We start from the raw sequence: 21,466 nt of genomic DNA, 5'->3' as shown, positions 1-21,466 counted from the left end.
CATTTATTCATTCAAATAAAGTTGCACTTTAAAACAACGTGGCGAATTGTTTTCATGTATTAATTAAATTGACCTTTTCTTAAAATTATGTATGATCTGTAATGGAAACTGGATCGAAGGTTTAAATATTTGAGGTTTCCAAAAATGAGACACAAAAAAGGGAAAGCTAGATACTGCAAAGATACTATAGTTGCAAGAAAAAGACTTGCAATGTCATGTGAAACAAACAGTTATGCCTTTCATTGGTTTTATCTGACTACAACACGTAAACAAGTGTGTCTAATAAAATCATGTAACTGAATCTGCGATATTAGTTAAAAAAACAAAAAACTATCTATTGTGATTTTTACACGATGATCCGATCATGTTTTATGATCAATTAATACAAAAAAAAACAGGTATTTTCCAAAGGTCGACATGCTTTTTCATGCAACTTTGTCAAAACATGTATTTGTTTACATGGCTCGCCAAGCAACAAGCATGTATTCAAAATTTTGTTTAAAAAAAAAACTATTTTTAACTTCTTCTTTTTTTTTTAAATCAGAAAGTGTTAAAAAAAACTACAAATTTCCCCCAAAGGGATATATAAATAAGAATATACAAATTAAAGTAGTACTAATAATATTAAAATGCAAACAAACATTTTTTTACAAGTGTGAAAATACCTTTTAAAAATGTACATTACACTTTTAAAAATCATTACTACTACTCACCCCTCTTACTCTTGTCCACAAAGCCATGCTGCAACCTTCTTTGAATGAATGGCAACACAAGATGGCTGCCAGTGGCGTCCCTTCTCGCTACAGAGAGTAAGCGTCAGTCAGTGGCCGCAACCGGGGACTTTTATATCAATGAACAATGACAGGCTCTCATTACACCACACAGATATTCTGGCGTAAAACACGCACTGATAAGTTAGAACAGTATTGTCAGCCAAAACCCAACAGAAGTTGTGAGCAATCGTGGCAATGTAAGATGGCGGCCCCTGACCTGGACTGTCTCGCGGCCGTGACAAACAATGACACCACTGCCAAACAATATTTTAAATCTCTTTTTAATATTTCACATTTGATGTATTTACAAAAAAGACAGGTGGCCTTTTTTTCTCAGGTAAAGTATTTTAAAATGAAACAAAATGTATAGCAGAAGCATAAACACACACACACACACACACACACACACAGAGACTTCAATAAATAACATTTGTTTTTTTGCACATTGTTTGAAAGAAACAATAATAATAATACTTAAAAAAAAAGAATCCCACCACTTGTGTTACCAAAGAGCTCTGCTTGTACAGGAAATAAAGTTTTTTTGTTTTTTTTAGCGTTTTCCATTTAAATGCGAGCATGTCCAGGCATTATGTGAATGATTGATGGTGACACCGACACCGACACACACACACACACACACACACACACACACATATTTGAACGCGGACATTCCGTTTGGCACAAACGTCAACGAGAAGACAACCGACCAACGAGGTCACACAAATAAAGGCCAAAAAGCAGGACAAGGTGGAACAACGACAAAAAGTGGAGCTTGTTTTTGTTTTTTTTCCTTAACACAGTGTACGGCGCTTGTAGAAGGTGCCGGATTCTCAAAACCAGGGGTGGGCACATTTTTGTACTCAAGGGCCACATTTCACTTTTTAAGGCCAGGATATTTCAAGTTGAGGTATTTGTAATTACATTTGAAGTTGTTTCATAATAAATAAAAATGAAATTAATTACATTAATTTAATTACACTATAAATTTCAAATGATCAATTTAATATAATTGAGGATAAATTGTTCAGATAATGGATGGATGGATGATTTTTTTTTCTACTTTGAAAACTACTAGAGAAAAGATAAAAAAGAAAAAAGGGGATTTTTATTTTTTTATTATTAGGTTTTATTGTAATACAAAAAAGAAAAAAATCTATTATTTAGATAATTTAATACAACTGAATTGATACATTTAAATCCATTTAATATTACATTCTAATTAATTACTTAATATAAATAGCATTTAACATAATAAACTATTTAATTAAAATATTTAATGATTTTAAACTATTTTAATATAAAAAAAATTAATACTAATTGCATGAATCACATTTGTAGTTTTAATTGAATTTAATTAAATTCACTGAATTTTTTTCTCTATTCTCTCAAGAAAAAAGAAAGGTGGTACAAAGGATAAATAAAAGTGAAATAACGGAATAGAAAAAAAGATAAACTGAAAGCATCTTTTAAATTTAACGGAATGAGCACATTTACGGAAAAAAATGATTAAACATATTGCAGGGTTGAGGAATGTGTGGGGAGCGGGCCATATGTGGACTATACTTTGCCCACCCCTGCTCAAAATGTTTTGTGGTCCAGCTCAGCACATTTTAGCTTCACGCCCCCCCCCCCCCCCCCGAAAAAAAGTGTACTCGGAACACATTGCGTTTCGTTTTGCTGCAGCAATCCAAAAATAGTCGCATCAGAAAAAGACACAAACACAAACTGTTACATCGCCAACATGCTTCACCCAAAAAAAAAGCACTTCAAAACATTCCCCTCATACACATTAAAAAAAAAAAAAAAAAACATTTTTACTTTAGTGACGGATTTCCTACGGAATTTTACTACCTTTTCACCCGCTCCCGTTTTGTGGCTCTGCAGTCCCTGAGCAGCGGCTGAAGCTCCATTGCACTTTTTGCCTCATTCCGCCATTCAAGAAAACACACACGACACTCAAAACAAGTCCTTGCTGTGTTGTGCACACTAGCAGCAATGTAGCAGCTAACAAAAATAAAAAAATATGCAAAATTGCCTTCATTTTTTTTAAAATAATCATATCCTGCTTAAGAATGTTTGTGTCTATTGTCGTTTACGTATTTGTGTCTATTGTTGCATTTGAGAAAGCGGGGGAAGGATTAGGAACTCCAAGTGAGATAACTCGGATTTCCCAGCATTCTCAAATGCAACGTGAATGCTAGATTCCGAAGCGTGATGTGTATTGAGAGACGAAGAGTAAATGCTAATCACGTTTAGTAGTGTTAGCAACCATTCAAGATTGAAAACATTAGCATCGGATCGACACGACATTTAGCACGTGTGTTCATCGTGATACGACGCACGAAATCAACCAGTGGCTATTTGATGTAACGCACAGGTTGACACCCCCTTTTGATTCCACGTCATACACCCAAAGGTCTGTTGTTAGCATCTAGCACCAGGACATTCGATTTACACAGAATCTGGACTGCGTGTTCCCCGGGAAAGATTGTGAGTGTGAATAGCGACCATTTTCATTTTCTATCAATTAGAGGAGGAACAAATGATTGATTGATGATAAATGATTTGGTCACAACTAATTGATTATAGAATTAATAAACTATGTTGCTAAACAATCATCTGAAGACCTTTTTTTTTTTTTTTTTTTTAAATATCAAATTGTCCAAATCTTCATTATTTCAGCAAATCTCTGATTTGTCCTCCATGCAATCAGACTTTAACTTTGGAAGGCAACGATCAATATTTTGCGTATTTCTTGACATGTTACGGACAAAACTATTGAGTCATCATTTGTTTTTGCACTTTTTGCACTGTCAATTTGAAATAATAAAAATAATAAATAATAAAACTGGTTTTCTCTACATCTGATTCATCGATAAATAAATAAAAAAAACCTTGACAGATATTTGGTTAAGAAATCGTTCGTTGCAACCCGACTATACTAAAACACAAAACATCCCTTGGAAATATTTGCATCCGGCACCAATTTCCAAGGAATCCGGCATGTGTGTTCATCACAACAGGAAGCACAAGTTTACAAAAAAATGAAACTACACTGTGAAACGTGCACATCGCCGGTCATTTCCATTTGAAAGTGCGTTTTTTTTCTTTTTCTGGGATTTTGCCACTTCCAGGGTTCAAACCCAAACTCCTCGTGAAAGTGGCCTGGACAGACGTGTGACGCTTCACTGCGAGAGTTGGATGACTTTCACCCAAACTCTTACCAAAGCCACAAAGTGTTGCCGTAGCAAGCGCACATTAGCACACACGAGTGTCGCTTCATGCAAAACCAAAAAAAAAATAAAAAAAATAATCCAATGCTAGCGCTAAAAAGCAATGGGACGGTCGCCATATTGGCGTGGTCAATATGTACATGATGACTTTGAGCTTACAGGACAACACACTGGCTAAGTGTGTCAAGAAACCTTTTTTTTGTCTCCTGTTTGGATGACAGCATGCAGTAGTCTAACGTGCTAAAGCCTGCCGGGCGTCGTGGCCATTACTGATTGTTCCCGTTATGACGCTGCACCAGCTCTGGCTTCACTGCTTCTGTACTCGCATGGTGCCTGCACAAAAAAAATAAAAAAAATAAAAAAATGCAGGACACATGTAAAGAAGAATATTTGGTACCTCAGTAGTAATCGTTAAATTGTGCCCTCAAATCAATCTCAATGCAGTCTAATTGTAATCTCACTATTGCCCTCATTTTAGTCATCACAGAAACTTCATACTCAGTAATTTTGTAATCCCAAAGTAATTTCAAAGAAATCTTACAGCATTATTTAAAATAATAATAATAGTTAACAATTGGAGTCATCTGACAGTCATCTTACAGTAATCTCTGTCATTTTTAGTAACCTCAAAGTAAATGTATAGAAATCTCTTTAAAATCATAGCAATTAACCTCAAACGGATTTCAGTAACCACATAGTAATCTGTTGGTAATCACATAGTTACTTTATAGTAATTTAACAGAAACCGCAGGGAAATTAAAGTAATCTCATAGCAATTACGGCAACGTCAAACTAATTTTAGTAACTTCATAGAAATATTTAAAATATCAGTAACCTCACATGGCAGTATCCTAATGGCAATCGCTTGGCAATCTGCCCGTTTTATTGGAAGTGTGAAAAGCCAAAGAAAAAGCAACTTTGAAAAGAAACTTTTGATGAATTTAGTGTTCAAGGTTTTGTGTATCTTTAATTTTAGTGACTTGGAAAAATGACTGCCTGCTTTTAGATGGTGTTTGCGTTTGGTCTGTCTTACCTCTCTCCCCTCCGTTCCTCATGTTCGTCTCCTCCTCATCTGCCCCGTCGTCCACTTGAAGAATAAAAGTAAATAAAACATTTTTTTATGTATTTTTTTATTTTTTTATTATTCACTTCATGTTTTTCATAAACGTGCTTTGCGTGATTTCACCTGAGTGGAGCTCTTTGACCAGCGACGACATCGTGTTGGTGATGGAGTCGGCAGCCACTAGCAGGTCATTGCGCAGATTCCGAGGTACACCTGCCACGAAATTAGGATTTCAATCAGAGCCAAGCATATTTTTTGAAAACTTTTTTTTTTTTAGCGCTTTAGCGTCAGCAAGCTTGACAAGAAGCAGTTTGGCAGATATTCCTAAAAAAAAAAACGCCAAGTATTTTCTTTCAAGCCATTGACTGCCAAACCCCTTTTTAAGTTTACCACGAAACTAAACATAAAACAAAGAAAAATGTACATTTATTGAACAAAACATTAACTTGGATTTACGGAGGTTTGTTAGCTTAATGCTAAAACACAATGTAAAACGCCATCAACAGGCTAATGACACTAGCATGGATGACGCGGTAGCAAAATATGTAGACAAAGTATACAACAAAGGTCACAGAAAGATCATCTTTATCCTATGTGAAAAACTACCAATTGTATTGCAGCTTAGTAGCGACGATGTTTCATCATCAAATTCGTAGCATGTTTTATACTGCCCCTGGTGGCCAAAGCGTGCACAGCAGAATGAGCAGCACAATGCTCATTGAATTATCATGATGCACAATCTGTTTAATTCTTACATTATATAAACGTATGTTTGGATTATATGTAGAATTCTATTTTTCTTATCTAAAAATACATGACTTGAATTCCCGTAAACCAGCTCAATTTCCACGGACTCACCCTGAGCGAAGGCCTCCAGCACGTCGCCCCCCAGGCCCGCCATACAATCCTGGGGCGTGTGTGTCGGTGTGGAGCCGGCCGAGGTGGAGCGTATGGGCATGGGCATGGAGCAGCCTGCCCCGTGGCTGGGCGATGAGTGGGGGGAGCCACCCGGCTGGGACCGAAGACCACAATCGCGGATTAGACACAGCACAGAAATGTCACAGTCATCGCCGGCTAATTTTATTGTAGTTCGCAATCGAAATTGGCCAGTTTTTGTTGATTCTGATCTGTATCAGCTGATTAAATTGCTCGTCGCCGCCGAGCATGCATCCAAAATACATGAAGGTCCACTCACCGCCTGCTTCTGTTCCTCGTCCTGTCAGCCAGCACGTAGAAGACGGGATCAATTGATCGTTCACCCAGAAGAAGAAAGGTATTAGTGTGCCACGTTAACACACGATGGAAGTGCTTTTGATTTGTTTGGAACCTTGAGAAGCCTCATGAGTCCCTCCAACTGCACCATGAGCTCCCGCCGGCTCTCCTGCAGGGCCGACATGCGCCTCTCCAGCTCGTCCTTCCGGTGTCTGGCGGGACATCATTGCACGGGTCATTTCATGTTAACTTTTAGTGTACTCACAGCCCCAAAGTTTGTGTAAGTTTTTATGTTACAGCCTTAATCAAAAATATACATTTGGTATTTTATGACAAGCTTACTTTTTTGTGTCGAAGAGTTTCTGTTGTTTCTAATATTCTTGTTAATTTTTTGTCAAATATTTTTGTCTAATATATCTGTCTAAAACTGCAAACATTTTAATCATAGCTTTTGTTTAATATTATGTTTTCTATGATTTTTTGTCATTTATTTAAAAATAAATCCAATATATTTTGTAAAATATTTTGGGTTTGTATTTTTTTATCAATCTAAGATTTTTTTTTTTTTACTGTTTTCTTGCCTTTTCATTGTAATAAATAATTGTGTGGTGTTTTCTAAGATTTTTTTGTTATTTATTTAAAAATAAATCCAATATATTTTGTCAAATATTTAGGGTTTCTTTTTTATTATATATATCAAAAATATTTTAGAATATTGTTATTGTCAAATATTATTTTTTTTAGTATTCTTTTTTCAATCAATCTAATACTTTTATTTATTTTTTATTTTTTTACTGTTTTCTTGGATTTTCATTGTAATAAATAATTGTGTAGTGTTTTCTAAGATTTTTTTCGTTATTTATTTAAAAATAAATCCAATATATTTTGTCAAATATTTAGGGTTTCTTTTCTATTATATATATCAAAAATATTTTAGAATATTGTTATTGTCAAATATTAAATTTTTTAGTATTCTTTTTTCAATCAATCTAATACTTTTTTTTTTTTTTTACTGTTTTCTTGGATTTTCATAGTAATATTTGGAAGTAATCTTTGTAGTATTTTTTTTTTTTTTTAATCAAGCATGAGGTAAATTTCTTTGAAGAAAAGTGCTTTTTGCAAGTTGTTACCTGAGCAGCCTGAGTTCTGTCAGAAGCGTGGGGTTCTGCTGGGCCTTCTCCGGCGTGGGCTGCGACGCCTGCTCGTGCTCCAAACGAAGCCTCTGGATCTCCTGAAGGATCTCCCTGAACAAGACGTGGCACACTTGTTGGACACTTAGGGTCAAATTAAATCATATTAACTTATACTTTATTCAGAAAAATTTAAACAAAAATAATGTTTAATATATGAATACTATATTATTTGTTGCATTTATGCAACCAATTTTCTGTTAAAAATCAAACCTTGAGCAAAAATGTTTGCTACCCCCACTGGTTTGTAGGTTGTTTGAATTTTTCCCACCTGTTTTTGTTCTCCAGTTCGGCAATCAGTTGCCTCTGCTGCTTGTTGGCATCAAAGTTGAACGTCAAGTCGGAGGGAGGACATTGTTGCTATGAAGTTAAAAAAATAATAATAATACAAGAGTCAGGCTAGTCAAAAAAAAAAAGATTAGGACGATCCCAATAAATGAGTCAGATGGATATGTTCAGGGTTTTTTTCCCCTCTCCATTTCGCCACGTTATCTCATTTAAAAGTGAATATCCGGTAAATTCTGACCGTGGAGTTCCCCGCCTCGGCCGCCAGGCGTGCAGCGTAGCGGGCGATGAGGCGGTGCTCCTCGTCCAGCCGGCTTGGACTCTCCAAAACGCTGCGGGGAAAAGTTGAAAGGCTCAGTTCGACTCACTAGACGGGCATGTAAAAGATTTTAAAAGATGGGCAACACAAAATCACATGGATGGATGGATAGATGGCTACTTGACTGCAAAATGGCTGACTTCCTGTTCACTTTCAAACATGGGTCTTTTCCGTGTGTCCTGTTCTGCTCTTAACAGACATTCAACCATGGAGCGCTACATCATCGTGCGTTTTTCTCTTTTTTTTCCCCCCTAAAGTCCCGTCTCTTCTTCTCCTGTGGTTCACTTGGCCAAACCGTCCTTTCACAACAAAAGCTCAACACTGCCCTCTAAGGGTAGTGTGCTAAATTGCATCTTATAAAAAGCTAAATGTGCATAAATGTCTTTAATCAAATACAATATCATACAAAAGGAAATATGCAATTTCATGTGCTACATTATGATATGCACGTTAATCCAATTTCATGTCGATCAGGTCAAACGGGCTGATTTTTTTTTCTAACTTTCCCCTTCAAGCAGGTGCATTCATCAGGACAACACGTACTTGCAAAAATTGGCTTGACAGCGCTAGCAGATCTTCACATGAACGGCAAGCAGGCGGCTTTTATTGCACAGCAGATGAATATTCAGCTGCCAATCTGTCCTTCTGATCCAACTCAACCCAAATGCTATTTCCTCGCCTCGAAAAGACATCTAAAGCAGTCAATCTGATTTTGAGAACAAGAGTAGCAGCCTCAAAAGAACACCAGTGAAATGCCAATTAAGAATATTAGCTGTGAAATGTAACGTATCGAGGGCTAAGAGCACGCTATATTTAGCCGGCGTTCGTTTGCTTTCTTTCATCCTGCAGCATATCTCCACTGGAAAGCCGCAGTATTTCAGAAGCGTCACGCCGGCTTAATAAACAATTTTTTTGCCTCGAAAAACTGTGACGCCACCCGCAGGCAAGATGGAAGCTTTCGGCATCCACGTTTCCAATGACATTTCAAAACAGGGAGGGAACAGATTTAGGTGGAAGAGCAAAATAAATCCTAAACTATGACTCTTGACACGCCCACTTGGTCACATTGGGGCAACCCGTCTCGTCTCGTCCGTTTTTATGGTTCAAAAAATGTAACGCAGTGCGCGGAGCCCGAAACCCCGAAACAGGGTCGCAGATCTTGAAATGTCAATCCGCAAGATCAGAATGCTTTTCTCATGCTTCTGAAATTAGATGCATTTATGCAAAATAAAAATCCCTGACACTTGGGCCAATATCCTCACTTGGAAGGAGGGGCTTACCTCTCGGTGGGGGCAGCCGCCCCAGAGGACATGAGCATTGTGTCGCTCGTGCGGTCAGGCCGCTGCTACAAGACAAGATTAGAGCGCTTTTAACCCTACAACGCCAAACGTATCATATTCAATACAAGACATTTTAAGCTCTCTATTTCATGAGTATAATATTTTTTTTCCCCCCGCATTAAAAGCCTGACGTATATGATCTGACACATGCATTGCACGGAGAATCCATTAGAGGGCAGTATCACCCCTGCTGATGGCTTTTCCAGCGACCTTGCAAGATCGCCCCAATTGAGAAAGGAGTGACACCTATACACGTTATTAATAGTGGGAAATGTTCTTTCTGATTTTTGGAAATACTCATATGTTTGATATGTCTTTTTTATTATTATATTTTTGACAGTTATAAATGTCCGAATTTAAAGCATTGTGACCGAATGTATCAAATATGACACAAATCAAAAGTCATATGTTGATTTTCCAGAATTTTCTCTCATGGTTCAGGCTTGATAGGGTTAATGCTACCGACCACGCGGCAGGGCTCCTGCTAGTAATCAATAATCAATCACAAGAGTGAGACACAATCAGGTTTTGAGTTAAAGTTAAGGACTCCCACTCGCGATGCCGTGCGTCGCCACTTAATAGCTTTGTCGTGACTCCAAAAATTCACAATCAATCAAAAGAACAGTTCTAGGACACATGTGCTATTATTTTTCCTCACCCCTGAAATATTGTTTTGCTTTTTCTGCAGGAGGGTAAAAGGCAAGGTCGTGGACAGCAGCGTGCCTTAAGAGAGATCCAAAGACACTCAGGGACATATTTGCATATTAGTTAACTTATCGTTAAGAATTTGGACGATTGTGTGGAATTGATGGTTGATTAATGATGTCTTGATGCGACTGAGAAAAAACAGTACACTTAAAATGGTCGCTCGTTTTTTTTAGTGCAACAAATTTTTAATTCATCAAATGATCAAATCCAAAATATTGTTATGCTTTTTCTGCAAGAAGAATTTGGTCGATTATGTGGCGTTGATGTTTGATTAATCATGTCTTGAAATCATGAAACTGCAGCTTGTTCTGATAAATTGCTTTGATCAATCACAAGACAAAAAGTGAAAAGTGCTCAGGAGAAAACAATTATCGTTTTTCTTTCCCTTACAAAATATGGTTATTCTTTTTCCACAAATAGAATTTAGTCAATTAGTCATGTCTTGAAGCAACTAAGGCTTAAAAATATTGCTTGATTTTGCCGCTGAATAGCAGCATGGTTGCTTTCCACGGGGGTGCGATATTTATTTTTTCCAGAATTTCAAAATATTGTTATGCTTTTTCTGCAAGAAAATTTTGGCCAATCGAACGGAACCAATGATCGACTAATCATGTCTTGAAGTGCGTTGAAGCAAAATCGAGTGCACTGTTGAGTTAGAACATCCTGAGAAACGTTCACATTTTTTTTTTAAATTGTTTATAATTTCACAGACTTTGTTGATTGAGGAAATAAAGCGATATGCCCATTCTGACTATCTCAGGTTTGCTATGATTCATCATTCGGCATTCTTCGTGTCTTTGGCATTTCTCTCAGCATTCACGTTCCATTTCGGAGGGGGGATGACAATGCCGAGTTTCGAGTGGGTAATCAATCGCATAACAGCGGGCAAGAAGACATTATTACCACATAAAAGGCAGAGAGACCCCATTAGGATGATTTGTCCCGTTCGGCATTTCCGAGGTGGCGATAACAATATATTTATATCCACTTTGAGGCACTTCTGTCAAGTTTCCGCATTCTACTTGATTGCCTGCATTCATTTGGCCATCACAGCATTCCCAGGAGCAAACAAATGAAGTGTAAACATGCTACAAAGAGTAAAACCCACAATCAGCACCCAGCTTACCTCCGCCAAGGAGAGAAGGCGCCTGCCCGCTTGGCAAAAAACACATCTGAGTCTGGGCTACTACGCTGAGGCTGTGGCTGCTACCGTCTCCACGGAAACTCATCATTGATTCTCTTCGGCACTCTCTCGCTCGCTCGCTCGCTCGCTCGCCCTCCCGTTTTTTTTCCCGCCTCTTCCACCAGATCCACCAACTAGATCCGAATAAAAAGCTAGGGTTGGTCTGCCCTGTGTTTCTGCATCTGTCCCAGTTTGCCCGGAAAACCGCATGGTGAACATGACTGACATGTTTGCATTCTATGGGGCAGGAATAATTTTGCCCTATAGATTCTGCCTAGCAACAAGGTTCTCCCACCAGATAAACCAGTCCAAAAAAATCCTGGGTTACTTTTCCGTTCTACATTTTTTGGGGCAGCAAAGCCGTCTGACTCAAGTCACCTCAGAAAGAGCATAGTCAACGTGGCTGATGTCATTCCTGGCTTGATGTCCAGTGAATTCTGCCTAGCAACAAGGGTGACTGCCCTCCGCCAAGGAAACAAGCACAGTATGCATAGCTGGCAGGTCTTTTTTCTTCTTCTTCTTTCAAATTAGGTTTAGGGCACAAATAATCCTGCCCCACAAAGAGTGACCAGGAACAATTTAAATTTTTACCTATCCAAGGTGGCACCACAACGAACCTTAGAAACACTTGTAAGCTCCCTTTCTGTATGTTTCGGCATCATAATCCGGTTGCTCACCTGGTTTGACTTTCTGCAGTGTTCTTAAAGCAGCACTAAGGAACTTTCAGTTTAAGTTGATTATGGCGGCGCCAAATGGACAAATGCGGTATTGTTGTGTCTGACGGAAGACCACATTTCCGAGAGGACAAGCGTATTGCGTCGTTTTATTTTATCAAGGTTGAAAAGTTCCTTAGTGTTGGTGAATTAGCAAAAAAAACAAAAACAAAACAAAAATTAAAAGTATGTCGTAGAGTAGAAATCGGAATAAGGCTATAACCTAACAAAATGTGAATATAATGTAAGCACTGGGAATATTTCCCGGATGCTCTTTACATAATTGAATGGTCGCATTAATAATTATGCACAGCAGAGGTGAAGCAGGAGCAAATGTTCCTGGTGAATGACAAAGCTTTCCTTGAACTTGCCGTGCGGCAGGGTCGAGCCGCAACGTTAACTCACCCTCGCTGTCGCCATATTTCACAGTTAGTGGCCCTGGCGGGGCTTAAAAAAAAAAAAACGGCCCCCCTCGTCCCACCCTGCACTCCCGAGGTCATTTCATCCCGAATCATAAAAAGCCAATAGACTGCACTCACTGCAAAGTGAATTACGTCTGCTGGGTCTAATCTTAATAGCTCTGCTGGAGACCAACGCACAGAAAGAACAAATAATAATGATGATGATGATTTTGGACCAGCAGAGGGCGCTAACATTAAAAAAACAGCTTTTTGTCATTATGGCATTCAACTTTATTTACTTCACTTTCATTGTTGTTGTCATTACTGTGTGACTTCCTGTTCCTGCCACTTTTTCATTTTCAAATTTTCAATGTATATTGAACTATCCCATATAAAATGGCAGTTTTAGTCAACTCAAAATCAGTCACATTCAAAAACATTGGACTGCCTTTGCTTTTAAAAACTATCACTGAGAATATCATCATATCTAACTAATGTGATTACTAAGTTAACACATAAATAATGTTGAAGAGTTCAAATTTCATGAACAAATAATTGTATCATGACCAAATGAAAAGTAACTCATATTAGAGCGTACCACAAATGTCTTTGTTATAGCAGAAGATGTTATCTGTCGGAGTCATGTGCATACACAATGAACTACTAATAAAAAAAAATAAAAATACAAAATCTGAATTTTTTTTTTGGGGGGGGGGAGATGAAAAAAAGCGGAATTCCGCGAATTAGCGGAAAAATCACATCCCTGTTTTAATGGGCTTGGCAACTCTATGCAATTAACTTACCATCCAGTAGATGGTGCTATAGTTAAAAAAAAGAGTCTTTATTGCATTTATGATGAATTCTACCCAGCAACAAGGCCACCATGATGAAAAATAATGTAACCCATTTTACTTCACACAGTCCAGCTGTTAACCCCCCACCCCTTAAATATTTAGGGCAACACTGATTGTGCCCCAGAGATTCTGCCTAGCAAGCAGCACGTGTCAAGGAACAAGAATCAGAGTATTTCTGTAAAAAACAAAACAAAAACAGCTTAAGATGCGGTATCTTTAAGACGAAGTAGAGGGAGTTGGCTGTTATTGTGCTATTTTTAGTGTTTTAAAGGCTGTAGCCCAAGGCGGGTAAGAAGCGAGTCTTGCTGTATTTTGGATGGAACATTCTGTAAACGCACCCCCCCCCCCCCCCCACAAAACTTTGAAGGCAAATCCCAGAGAAATGTGACTGACAAAAATTCTGCGAGCACGGCTGTTAGATGCCAGTAAAAATGTTAAAAACGGCATCTGCTGGATTTTGGGAGTTGGAATCAAAGTCAGCGCTCACATAGTGGAGAGGTTGGACGGAAACAACAGCAGCGACTCTCCGTAGGCAATTCATCGGTTGGCAGTATTTGAGACTCTCTTTCCTCGAATGTCTCATCAATGAAAGTCAAAGTGGAGGCTTGGCGGGGTGCCAGTGAACGATCCCGTTTGGGCAGGCGGGGTAGGGGAACAAACACGGGAACGGCTGGCGGAGATTTACAGGGTTGTTGATTTTTTAATTTGTATTTTAGAAATACTGACTCTTTCTATGACTATCAATTATTTCTAATGTATTTTTTAAAACTTTTTTTTTTTAAACCAATGCTTCTTGCGGCTTCCGTAGTTCAAAGCACAGCTCACATCAACAAAGTAGCTGGAAACATGGAGGAGCTAGCTTGCGCAACTTGGCCGTTGGCGCTATACTGCGGCAGTTTGACATATCGGCGAATCATCATCTGCGTCAACAAGAAAGGTCTTTGCTCACCAATTTTTTGGTCGCAATTTTGCGTTAAATGCAATGTTAAATATCAAAAGGACTCGAGGTATCGGTACTCGGTATCTACTCGTATTGATATTGGCCTGAAAAAAATGTGTTATTGAACCTCTCTACTAATGCCCAGTATGGAAATGAGTCGAGCATATAAACAGCATTTATATGTCATGAGTGAGCTCACAATCTGTTGAGAATGATTGACAACTTCTCTGCCCATTGATGCACACTGAAATGCCAACCAAATGACGGCGACAGCAACAAAAACCCAAGACATACATAATAAGGAGTAAATGGACTCACAGATTACCATATTAATATTTTTTTTAAAATCTAATTTCCGATTTTACTGGTAATTTTGATGACGCTCATAAGAAGTACGTTTCGAAAAGACTTACACGTTGTGAGGGGTCTCCTGAGGTCGCTCGGCCTGCTCGGGGAACACGGGATGTGGCGGCTCGCCGATGGGAACGCAGCCCAGGGATTTGCTGATGGCGTGGCTCAGCTTCTTGGCAGGAGACTTCTGCAAAAGACAAGTACGAATGCCACAATAAGGATGACAGCGTCAGCGCGTTGCCACGGCAACAAAGCAGACCTCATTTGCATAAGTAGGTCAAGATTGGCATATATCGCGTTTCGTCAAACGGTGGCTTACCCTCTAATGGAACTCATCGACTTGAAAGCTGAAACTAACGAACATTTATCACCTTATGACAAAAAAAAAAATGCTTCCCTCAAGTAATCAGCTTAAGACAAATAACTCCGTTAAGGAATCAACTCAACACAAGTAAACGCATCCCTATCAACTTACTCCTTTAAAAAATCATTAACTCAAAATGAATAAATGTCACCCCAAATAATCACCTTTGGAAAAATAAATGCCTCCCTCAAATAATCATCAATTAAAAACAAATAAATACCTCAAGTAACACAAACTCCTCCTTCAAACAATCATAAATTTAAGATAAAGGTCACCCTCAAATAATCACCTTAAGAAAAATAAATGCCGCCCTCAAATAGTTTTTCATTATAAGACAAAATTAACGCCTCCCTCGAGCATTCATGAGCTTAAGAAAAATAATCACCTCCTTCAAACAATCATAAACTCGAAAAAAATAAATACCCTTCTCAAATAATGATCTACTTAAGACAAAGAAACACCTCCCTCAAATAACCATCAACTTTTGATAAATAAATACCTCCCTCAAGAAACGATCCCTGCAAGGCAAACAAAAGCTTTCCTAAAATAATCAGCAGCACAAAAGCGATAAATGCCTACCTTAAAAATTAAAAGCCTCACCCACCCAGACAAATAAAAACCTCCTTCAAATAATCAACTCAAGATGTCGTCAATCAACAATTCCAATCATGTCCAAACGCAGTGCCTTTATTTAATGTTGGACTTTTGTTGGCTAAAAAGCGTTTGGTTGCTCGTTACCCAGGACGAGTGCTCCTTCATCTGGTGCTGGTTGCTGTGGGGTCCGTTGGCGTGGCCCCTCCAGAAGCAGCTCTGGCACAGCTGGTACCCGTGGCACTGCTGGCAGCGATAGCGGAAGCCCATCATGCTCTCGCTGCGGCAATACGAACACTCCACGGGATGGAAGACTGAAAATAACCCAGAAGATCGCAAATAGTTATGGTTTAGGTTTAGGTTAGGTTTTAGTGTTCGGGTTTATGGTTAGTATACATACAAATATTCAATATTCATATACATGGATTGTTCTAGCTTGGGTTAAGTTTAGAGCGACATGGGAAAACATGCAGAGAAATGCCTGCTTCTACCGTTAACTCATCTACTTCCTCATTTTTGTCAGAGCGCGCTGCGGATGCCCAAAAGCACAAACAAACGTACCATTTTCGACGTTAGCGAGTCGGTGCATGAGCGGCAGCCATACGAGGCATTGAGGTGGAGGGTCCGCCATCAAGACATCCAAAAACGTGTTCAGCGTGATCTTCTTCTGGACGCAAACACACACGCACAAACACACACACACGCACAGAAAAGAAGATTTCTCACCATTAATGTGGCCTACAACTTGTACAACTCAATCTTTTTCAGACGCCAGTAAAAAACAAAACAAAACCCTGAGGTCATGGGGTTGCAAAAGTGTGCACACCCTCTTAAAACTGGGATGGGCTGTTCAGAATTGACCAATCACATTTAAACTCATGTTACATGGGAGTCATCACACCACTGCCACCATTTTAAGTGCTTCTAATTAACTCAAAATAAAGTTTAGCTGTTCTAGTAGGCTTTTCTTTACCTTTTTATTTTTTGCCAGGACTTTATAATTCCTTCCACATTGACTTGAAGAAAAACAGGACTAAAGCACGATGCTGCTGATGTTTGACGATGTTTGGTGATGATCAGCGATGTGTCTGCCCCAAATATAGCTTTTGCCGATCTTAGTTTCATTGGACCATAATAAAGTCTCCCAAACACCTGGGAACATCTTATCTAATTTAATTTATAATGTCACTAAATCATTTTAAAAGAATCATCCAGGCAAAAAAACAAAAAACAAACTGGCATTAATCGTTAAAAATGTGAATGGAGTGAAGAATGGATTGCAATGTGGCCCTCCCACCTGCTGGGGGAAGCACGTCCTGAGCGAGTGCTCGGTGTACCCAAAGGAGGGCCCCTCAAAGACGGCTGTGGGGAGCTTGAGCACCTCGCGAAGGAACTGGTCGAACTTGGCGAACACCATCACGCCGCTTGAGTCCGACATCTGTGAGAAGATGTCTGGCAGGTGACAAAAAAAGAAAAGAAAAACTTTTTGTGTGCGTGTTATAAAATAAAAGAACTGTTTCAATTAATGCACAAATTCATATTTTTAGAGACAACATTTGTAATAATAGAAGAATAAAGTTTCAATTATATCAGTGCTTAATTGTCTGTAAGTGGGTGATTATGTTAGTTGTACTGAAACGCTGATCCCCATTTGAAGCCTGTCTGTACTTCAAATAATTGATTGCAAATTGTTATGTGGCTCCCCAAGAAAAGGCTATGTGCGTAAATGTACTTACAGCGCAGTTTGTCCACTATTTTCCCTCCACACATGGTTGCCAGCATTGCTTTCATGGAGAACACCGTCAACTTGCCGTGGCTCTCACTACACAAAGGCAAACGTCAAACAATGATATGTCAGCACTTACTATAGACTTTCCAGCTTTCTTTCAGTCTCGCTGATACGTCACGCAGCTTTAGTCATGTCCTGTTTCATGTAGCGTTGAGTGTTTTATTTAATTATGTTTGTTTATTACTTTGAAATTAGACTTTATGAATTTAGCGTTTCAATTTTGATCTTGTTTGCCTTTACATTTACACCACACATCTGGTGACACTGTATTATACTGCCACCTGGTGGTCACATACCAGAAGCAGTTGCAATTAATTTAATTATCATGCATAACAGCTGATTTTTTTTTTAGATTATATTTCATTGTTATTACTATATGCATCTGTAAAGTATTTATTTATATATTTATTATTTCTGAATCTGTAGAGTGCTATTTAACATCACCCAAAAACTTTTTTCTTGAACAGCTCAATTAAAATCTGGTTACAGGACAGGACAGTGCAGACAGGATGGTGTGGAACAGGACAAAAATCAGTGACGTCACCTGTCATAGGTAGCCACCATGAAGTTGAGCAGCAGTCCGATGGACTGCTCCACGTTGATCTGGTGCGTGGTGGGCAGCCGCTTGTTGAGCTGGTAGTAAATGGAGGACAGGATGGTCTCCAGGCGAGACACGTTGATCTCGGCGTGGTGCTCCAGCGTGTTGAGGCCGTTGTCCCGGAAGGCCTCGATCATATTCCACACGTCCACCAGGTGAACTGATGGCACACATACGCACACCCAAAAAAAAAAAAACAGTCAAAAGGTTCCTAATAAATGGTTTTAGCGTTAGCATGTGTAGCTGATGGCCGCCGAGGTTCTCACGGTTGCATCGCTTCTGTACGAATCGCAACTTGCACGCCGTCCTGTATGTCGACAGTCGGATCACGTCAAAGTTTTGAGCTCCTGGGAAGAAGGAAAACAATTTTTTTTTTTTTTTTTTGGTCATATAAGTGTACAAAGAACAAGAAAACTTTGACTTTAATTAACCTGTACTGCTTGGCTACTTGGTGGAGAAGGCAGGGTAGGACCGGACAGGGAATGGTGGTACAGAGAAGGATGGGGTGGGACAATAAGGAACTGTACAGGACAGGGCATGTCGGGGCAGGGAAGGACCGGACTTGACAGGACAAGACGGTACGCCGGGACAGTACGAATTCTACTGTCACTAAACCAAACTACATTGCTGCAAACAAACTAATAAAGCCTCCCTGGCAGAGTAATCCAATGACGTCCACTTACTCATCTCCATGAAGAGCTGCCTTTTCTCCACAGCGGCCTTGCCTCGCTTGCTGCCCTCCTCGATCATTCTGCGGTATCATTAAGAAAGAACAAGATTGACTTTTTATTACTAATATTATTATTAAGGTGCCTTAGGTTGTGCTAAGATCACGAGCTAGTTTTATTACTATTATTATTATTATAACAGTGGCTTAGGTTAAGCTAACGAGCTATTTCTAAATGCTTGGTAAAATAAATAAATAAATAAATCCATCCATCCATTTTCTTAACCGCTTGTCCTAATACACACATATATAAATTTGTCAAACGATTTTTTTTCACGATTTTTCCAAGTGTATGCTAAGCTAACCAGCTATGTGTGACTAGCTTATTTAGAAAAGCAGTTTAGTTGTACCTATATATATATATATATATTTAAACAAAAAATGTATCCACAAAATGGATCGCAAAGTAATTTCCGGTTTAGTCATAATAAATGCTGGTAGCTTCACGTTTTGCGTCACTACGGTTTAAGTAGTGCTTCCAAATGTGTTGTCAAAATCGATAGCAAAGGAGTCATGATTTTTGATATGAGACTATGCTAAGCTAACCAGCTGGCAGCTGCCGCTAATGCTAATAGCGAGACATGCTAGCATGATCAACAAATGACTTCTCCTTAATGGCTCATCTGAAGTGTGGGAGTGCTCGTAGGTGGATTATTTTTAGTTTTTCCAAAGATCCCAGCTGGGCTGTTTCTACACTTTTTTGTTTTCCCATTCGCTAAACTAATGGGTTAGTGGTGGCTAGCACGTGATGGATAACAAAAAGATGTACCTGTCGGTGGCTCAACGTCACGCAAATTGAAATGTTTTCAACTGTGAGCCTGGGGGGGAAAGAAGACACATTCCATGAACACTTCATGGCATCTTGCATTAAAATAATGTCAGAAAATAGTTAACATACATTACAAATTTTACACACACATGATCATCATACAAAATAAAATATTGCCAGTCATTTTTGGATTATTTTAAACCGTGCAATTAGTATGAATGGTTAAATTAATATACAATTATATTTTAAAAGTATATGATACCGAAATAAACAATGCAATGCTTAATATATAAAAATAAAATGTAAACATTTTTAATATACCTTACTATCAAAAATATATTTTTTAAACGTATTTTTTTTTTATTTAAAGACATTATTATACTATATTTGATTATACTAAAATAAAAGGTAAATTACTTGTAATCGTAAATCTGTAAACTTACTAAAAAATACTTGTGTTTATTATTACTTTAGGATGATTAAATTACATGTTTACATATGGTAAATGGACTGCACTTATATAGCGTTTTCTACACCAGATGTGCTCACTGCAACGTTGATGAATTACAGTATGATACATCCAAAATGGAACTTATTAATATGCGTATAGTTCTAGTGAATTATATCATATATAATGTAAACGTGACTCATAACAAAGCCGCACATTCGAGTCACATTTGAGCTAATGCAAAAAGGTACGCAAAACTTAATATGCAGCATATTGATTGTGTAAATCTACTGCATTATATTACAGTCCATTTAGTATTTAGCAAGATAAACTAAAACGTTGATTTATGTTGTCAAGAATTGACTGCATGGAAAAAGCCTGCTTTAGTGTTGCGTTCAAATGCATTTTTATGACATAATAAACGACGAATGTGCGAGTGACATCATCGCTGCTGCTGCTGCTTCAAGGTGCATTCACGTACAAACCGCACCTTCAGCATCCGCTTGACGCTGCTCTGCGGTATCTCGCAAAAAAATCACCCGTGTAGCGGCCATGACGCACACGCAAACGCCCGTATCTGTCTACTAGTGACATCATAATCACGGTATCGTAATCATAATCGTCCCTAATAACGTGTCTTTCTCTCACCGACCGGCGTCGAGGAAGCTGGCCTCCAATCCTGCAGTTAGAGCACCGTCAGCATCCTCCGCTGCATCAGCACCAGGATGGATGTTTCAAAAAAAAAAAAAAAGAAAGAAAGAAAGGAGGGGGGGGGGGGGAAGATCGAGCCACTCTTCTCGTTTCACAGTAGTCTGCGCGACAACCGGAAGAAGCGTCTTGGACCGCCGTACGTCAACGTCATCGTCGTGGTTGCCGTCGTCTCGGTTGTCTCCGGTAGCCCCCGGAGCACTGCGGTGGTGGTGGCCGCGTACACGGACGCGCCGCTCGGCATAGTCAAGTCAGCGGCGGCGGCGGAGATGCCATGCGCGGTCACCTGCTCCTCAGCACGCATGCGCGAAGCCAAGACGTTTAAAGGCGCACCGGATTACGATACTAACATGCACACAATGAAATTAATACATAATGACGTAGCATGAAATGTTTCATTATTTCAGTATGCTGACTTTAATATTTATTCAGTTGTTTAAATCAGTATACATTTATGTATTTATTAAATTTGATCGAAATTATGCATGTACAATATGAAATGTAATGTTTTTTTTTAATAGAATAAAATAAATTGAACCGTGGCATGTAATTTATTAGTTTTTTTTGCAAAATATTAATTAGTATTATGTAAAATGTGTTTGTTTTAATAATAAAATACAGTAAACTACTGCATATTCATAACTCGGAATGTACAAATGTGATAAATGTATGTATTTGCTGGAAAAACTCACCAACCCACTGTTGAGCTCAGGTCAAAACAAAAGCAAGAGTGTCTTGGAGTCATCACATCTTAAAAATTGTATTTATAACTAATGTAATTGTAATTAACCAAATATTTAAAAGGAAGTCAAGTAAAAAAAAAAAAATCTTTACAATATGTTCTATTGGGCTTCTAGTCTAAACACGGTATTAAGGGCTCATCTTGCAGACATTGAAGCCATTTTTA

General features: G+C 38.6%; 1 protein-coding gene across 5 annotated transcripts; it reads right to left on the bottom strand.

The window, feature by feature from the left end:
• Positions 1 to 1,035: 1,035 nt before the first annotated feature.
• dtnbb (dystrobrevin, beta b) lies at positions 1,036 to 20,840 on the bottom strand. Of its 5 annotated transcripts, XM_077562662.1 has the most exons (21): positions 20,500 to 20,840; positions 19,404 to 19,452; positions 18,591 to 18,658; positions 18,174 to 18,254; positions 17,854 to 18,067; positions 17,257 to 17,342; positions 16,818 to 16,972; positions 16,082 to 16,187; positions 15,668 to 15,834; positions 14,628 to 14,752; positions 10,876 to 10,888; positions 9,356 to 9,417; positions 7,998 to 8,088; positions 7,743 to 7,831; positions 7,412 to 7,525; positions 6,397 to 6,493; positions 6,265 to 6,285; positions 5,928 to 6,081; positions 5,193 to 5,282; positions 5,040 to 5,093; positions 1,036 to 4,339 (listed from the first exon to the last, which is right to left on the bottom strand). In XM_077562662.1, exons 3-21 carry the CDS (start codon positions 18,655 to 18,657, stop codon positions 4,314 to 4,316), a joined length of 1,812 nt encoding a protein of 603 aa, XP_077418788.1. In that variant the 5' UTR covers position 18,658; positions 19,404 to 19,452; positions 20,500 to 20,840; the 3' UTR covers positions 1,036 to 4,313. The 5 variants fall into 5 exon arrangements, with proteins under 5 accessions (XP_077418788.1, XP_077418784.1, XP_077418787.1 ...); XM_077562658.1 differs by lacking the exons at positions 9,356 to 9,417; positions 10,876 to 10,888; XM_077562661.1 differs by lacking the exons at positions 9,356 to 9,417; positions 10,876 to 10,888 and having other exon boundaries at positions 14,628 to 14,749.
• Between the last annotated feature and the right edge of the window lie 626 nt (positions 20,841 to 21,466).

Source organism: Vanacampus margaritifer, chromosome 1 (assembly GCF_051991255.1).
Source record: "Vanacampus margaritifer isolate UIUO_Vmar chromosome 1, RoL_Vmar_1.0, whole genome shotgun sequence".
In the NCBI taxonomy this organism is placed as follows: Eukaryota; Metazoa; Chordata; class Actinopteri; order Syngnathiformes; family Syngnathidae; genus Vanacampus; species Vanacampus margaritifer.
This window is presented reverse-complemented; position numbering and strand designations above follow the sequence as displayed.

Coding starts and splice junctions, on each gene's coding strand:
- dtnbb (XM_077562662.1), bottom strand. CDS start 18,657: ATGATCGAGGAGGGCAGCAAGCGAGGCAAGGCCGCTGTGGAGAAAAGG. Junction 15,835..16,081: donor ACTCGCTAACGTCGAAAATG/GTACGTTTGTTT, acceptor GGTTATTTTCAG/TCTTCCATCCCGTGGAGTGT. Junction 4,340..5,039: donor GAGGAACGGAGGGGAGAGAG/GTAAGACAGACC, acceptor TTTTTTGTGCAG/GCACCATGCGAGTACAGAAG.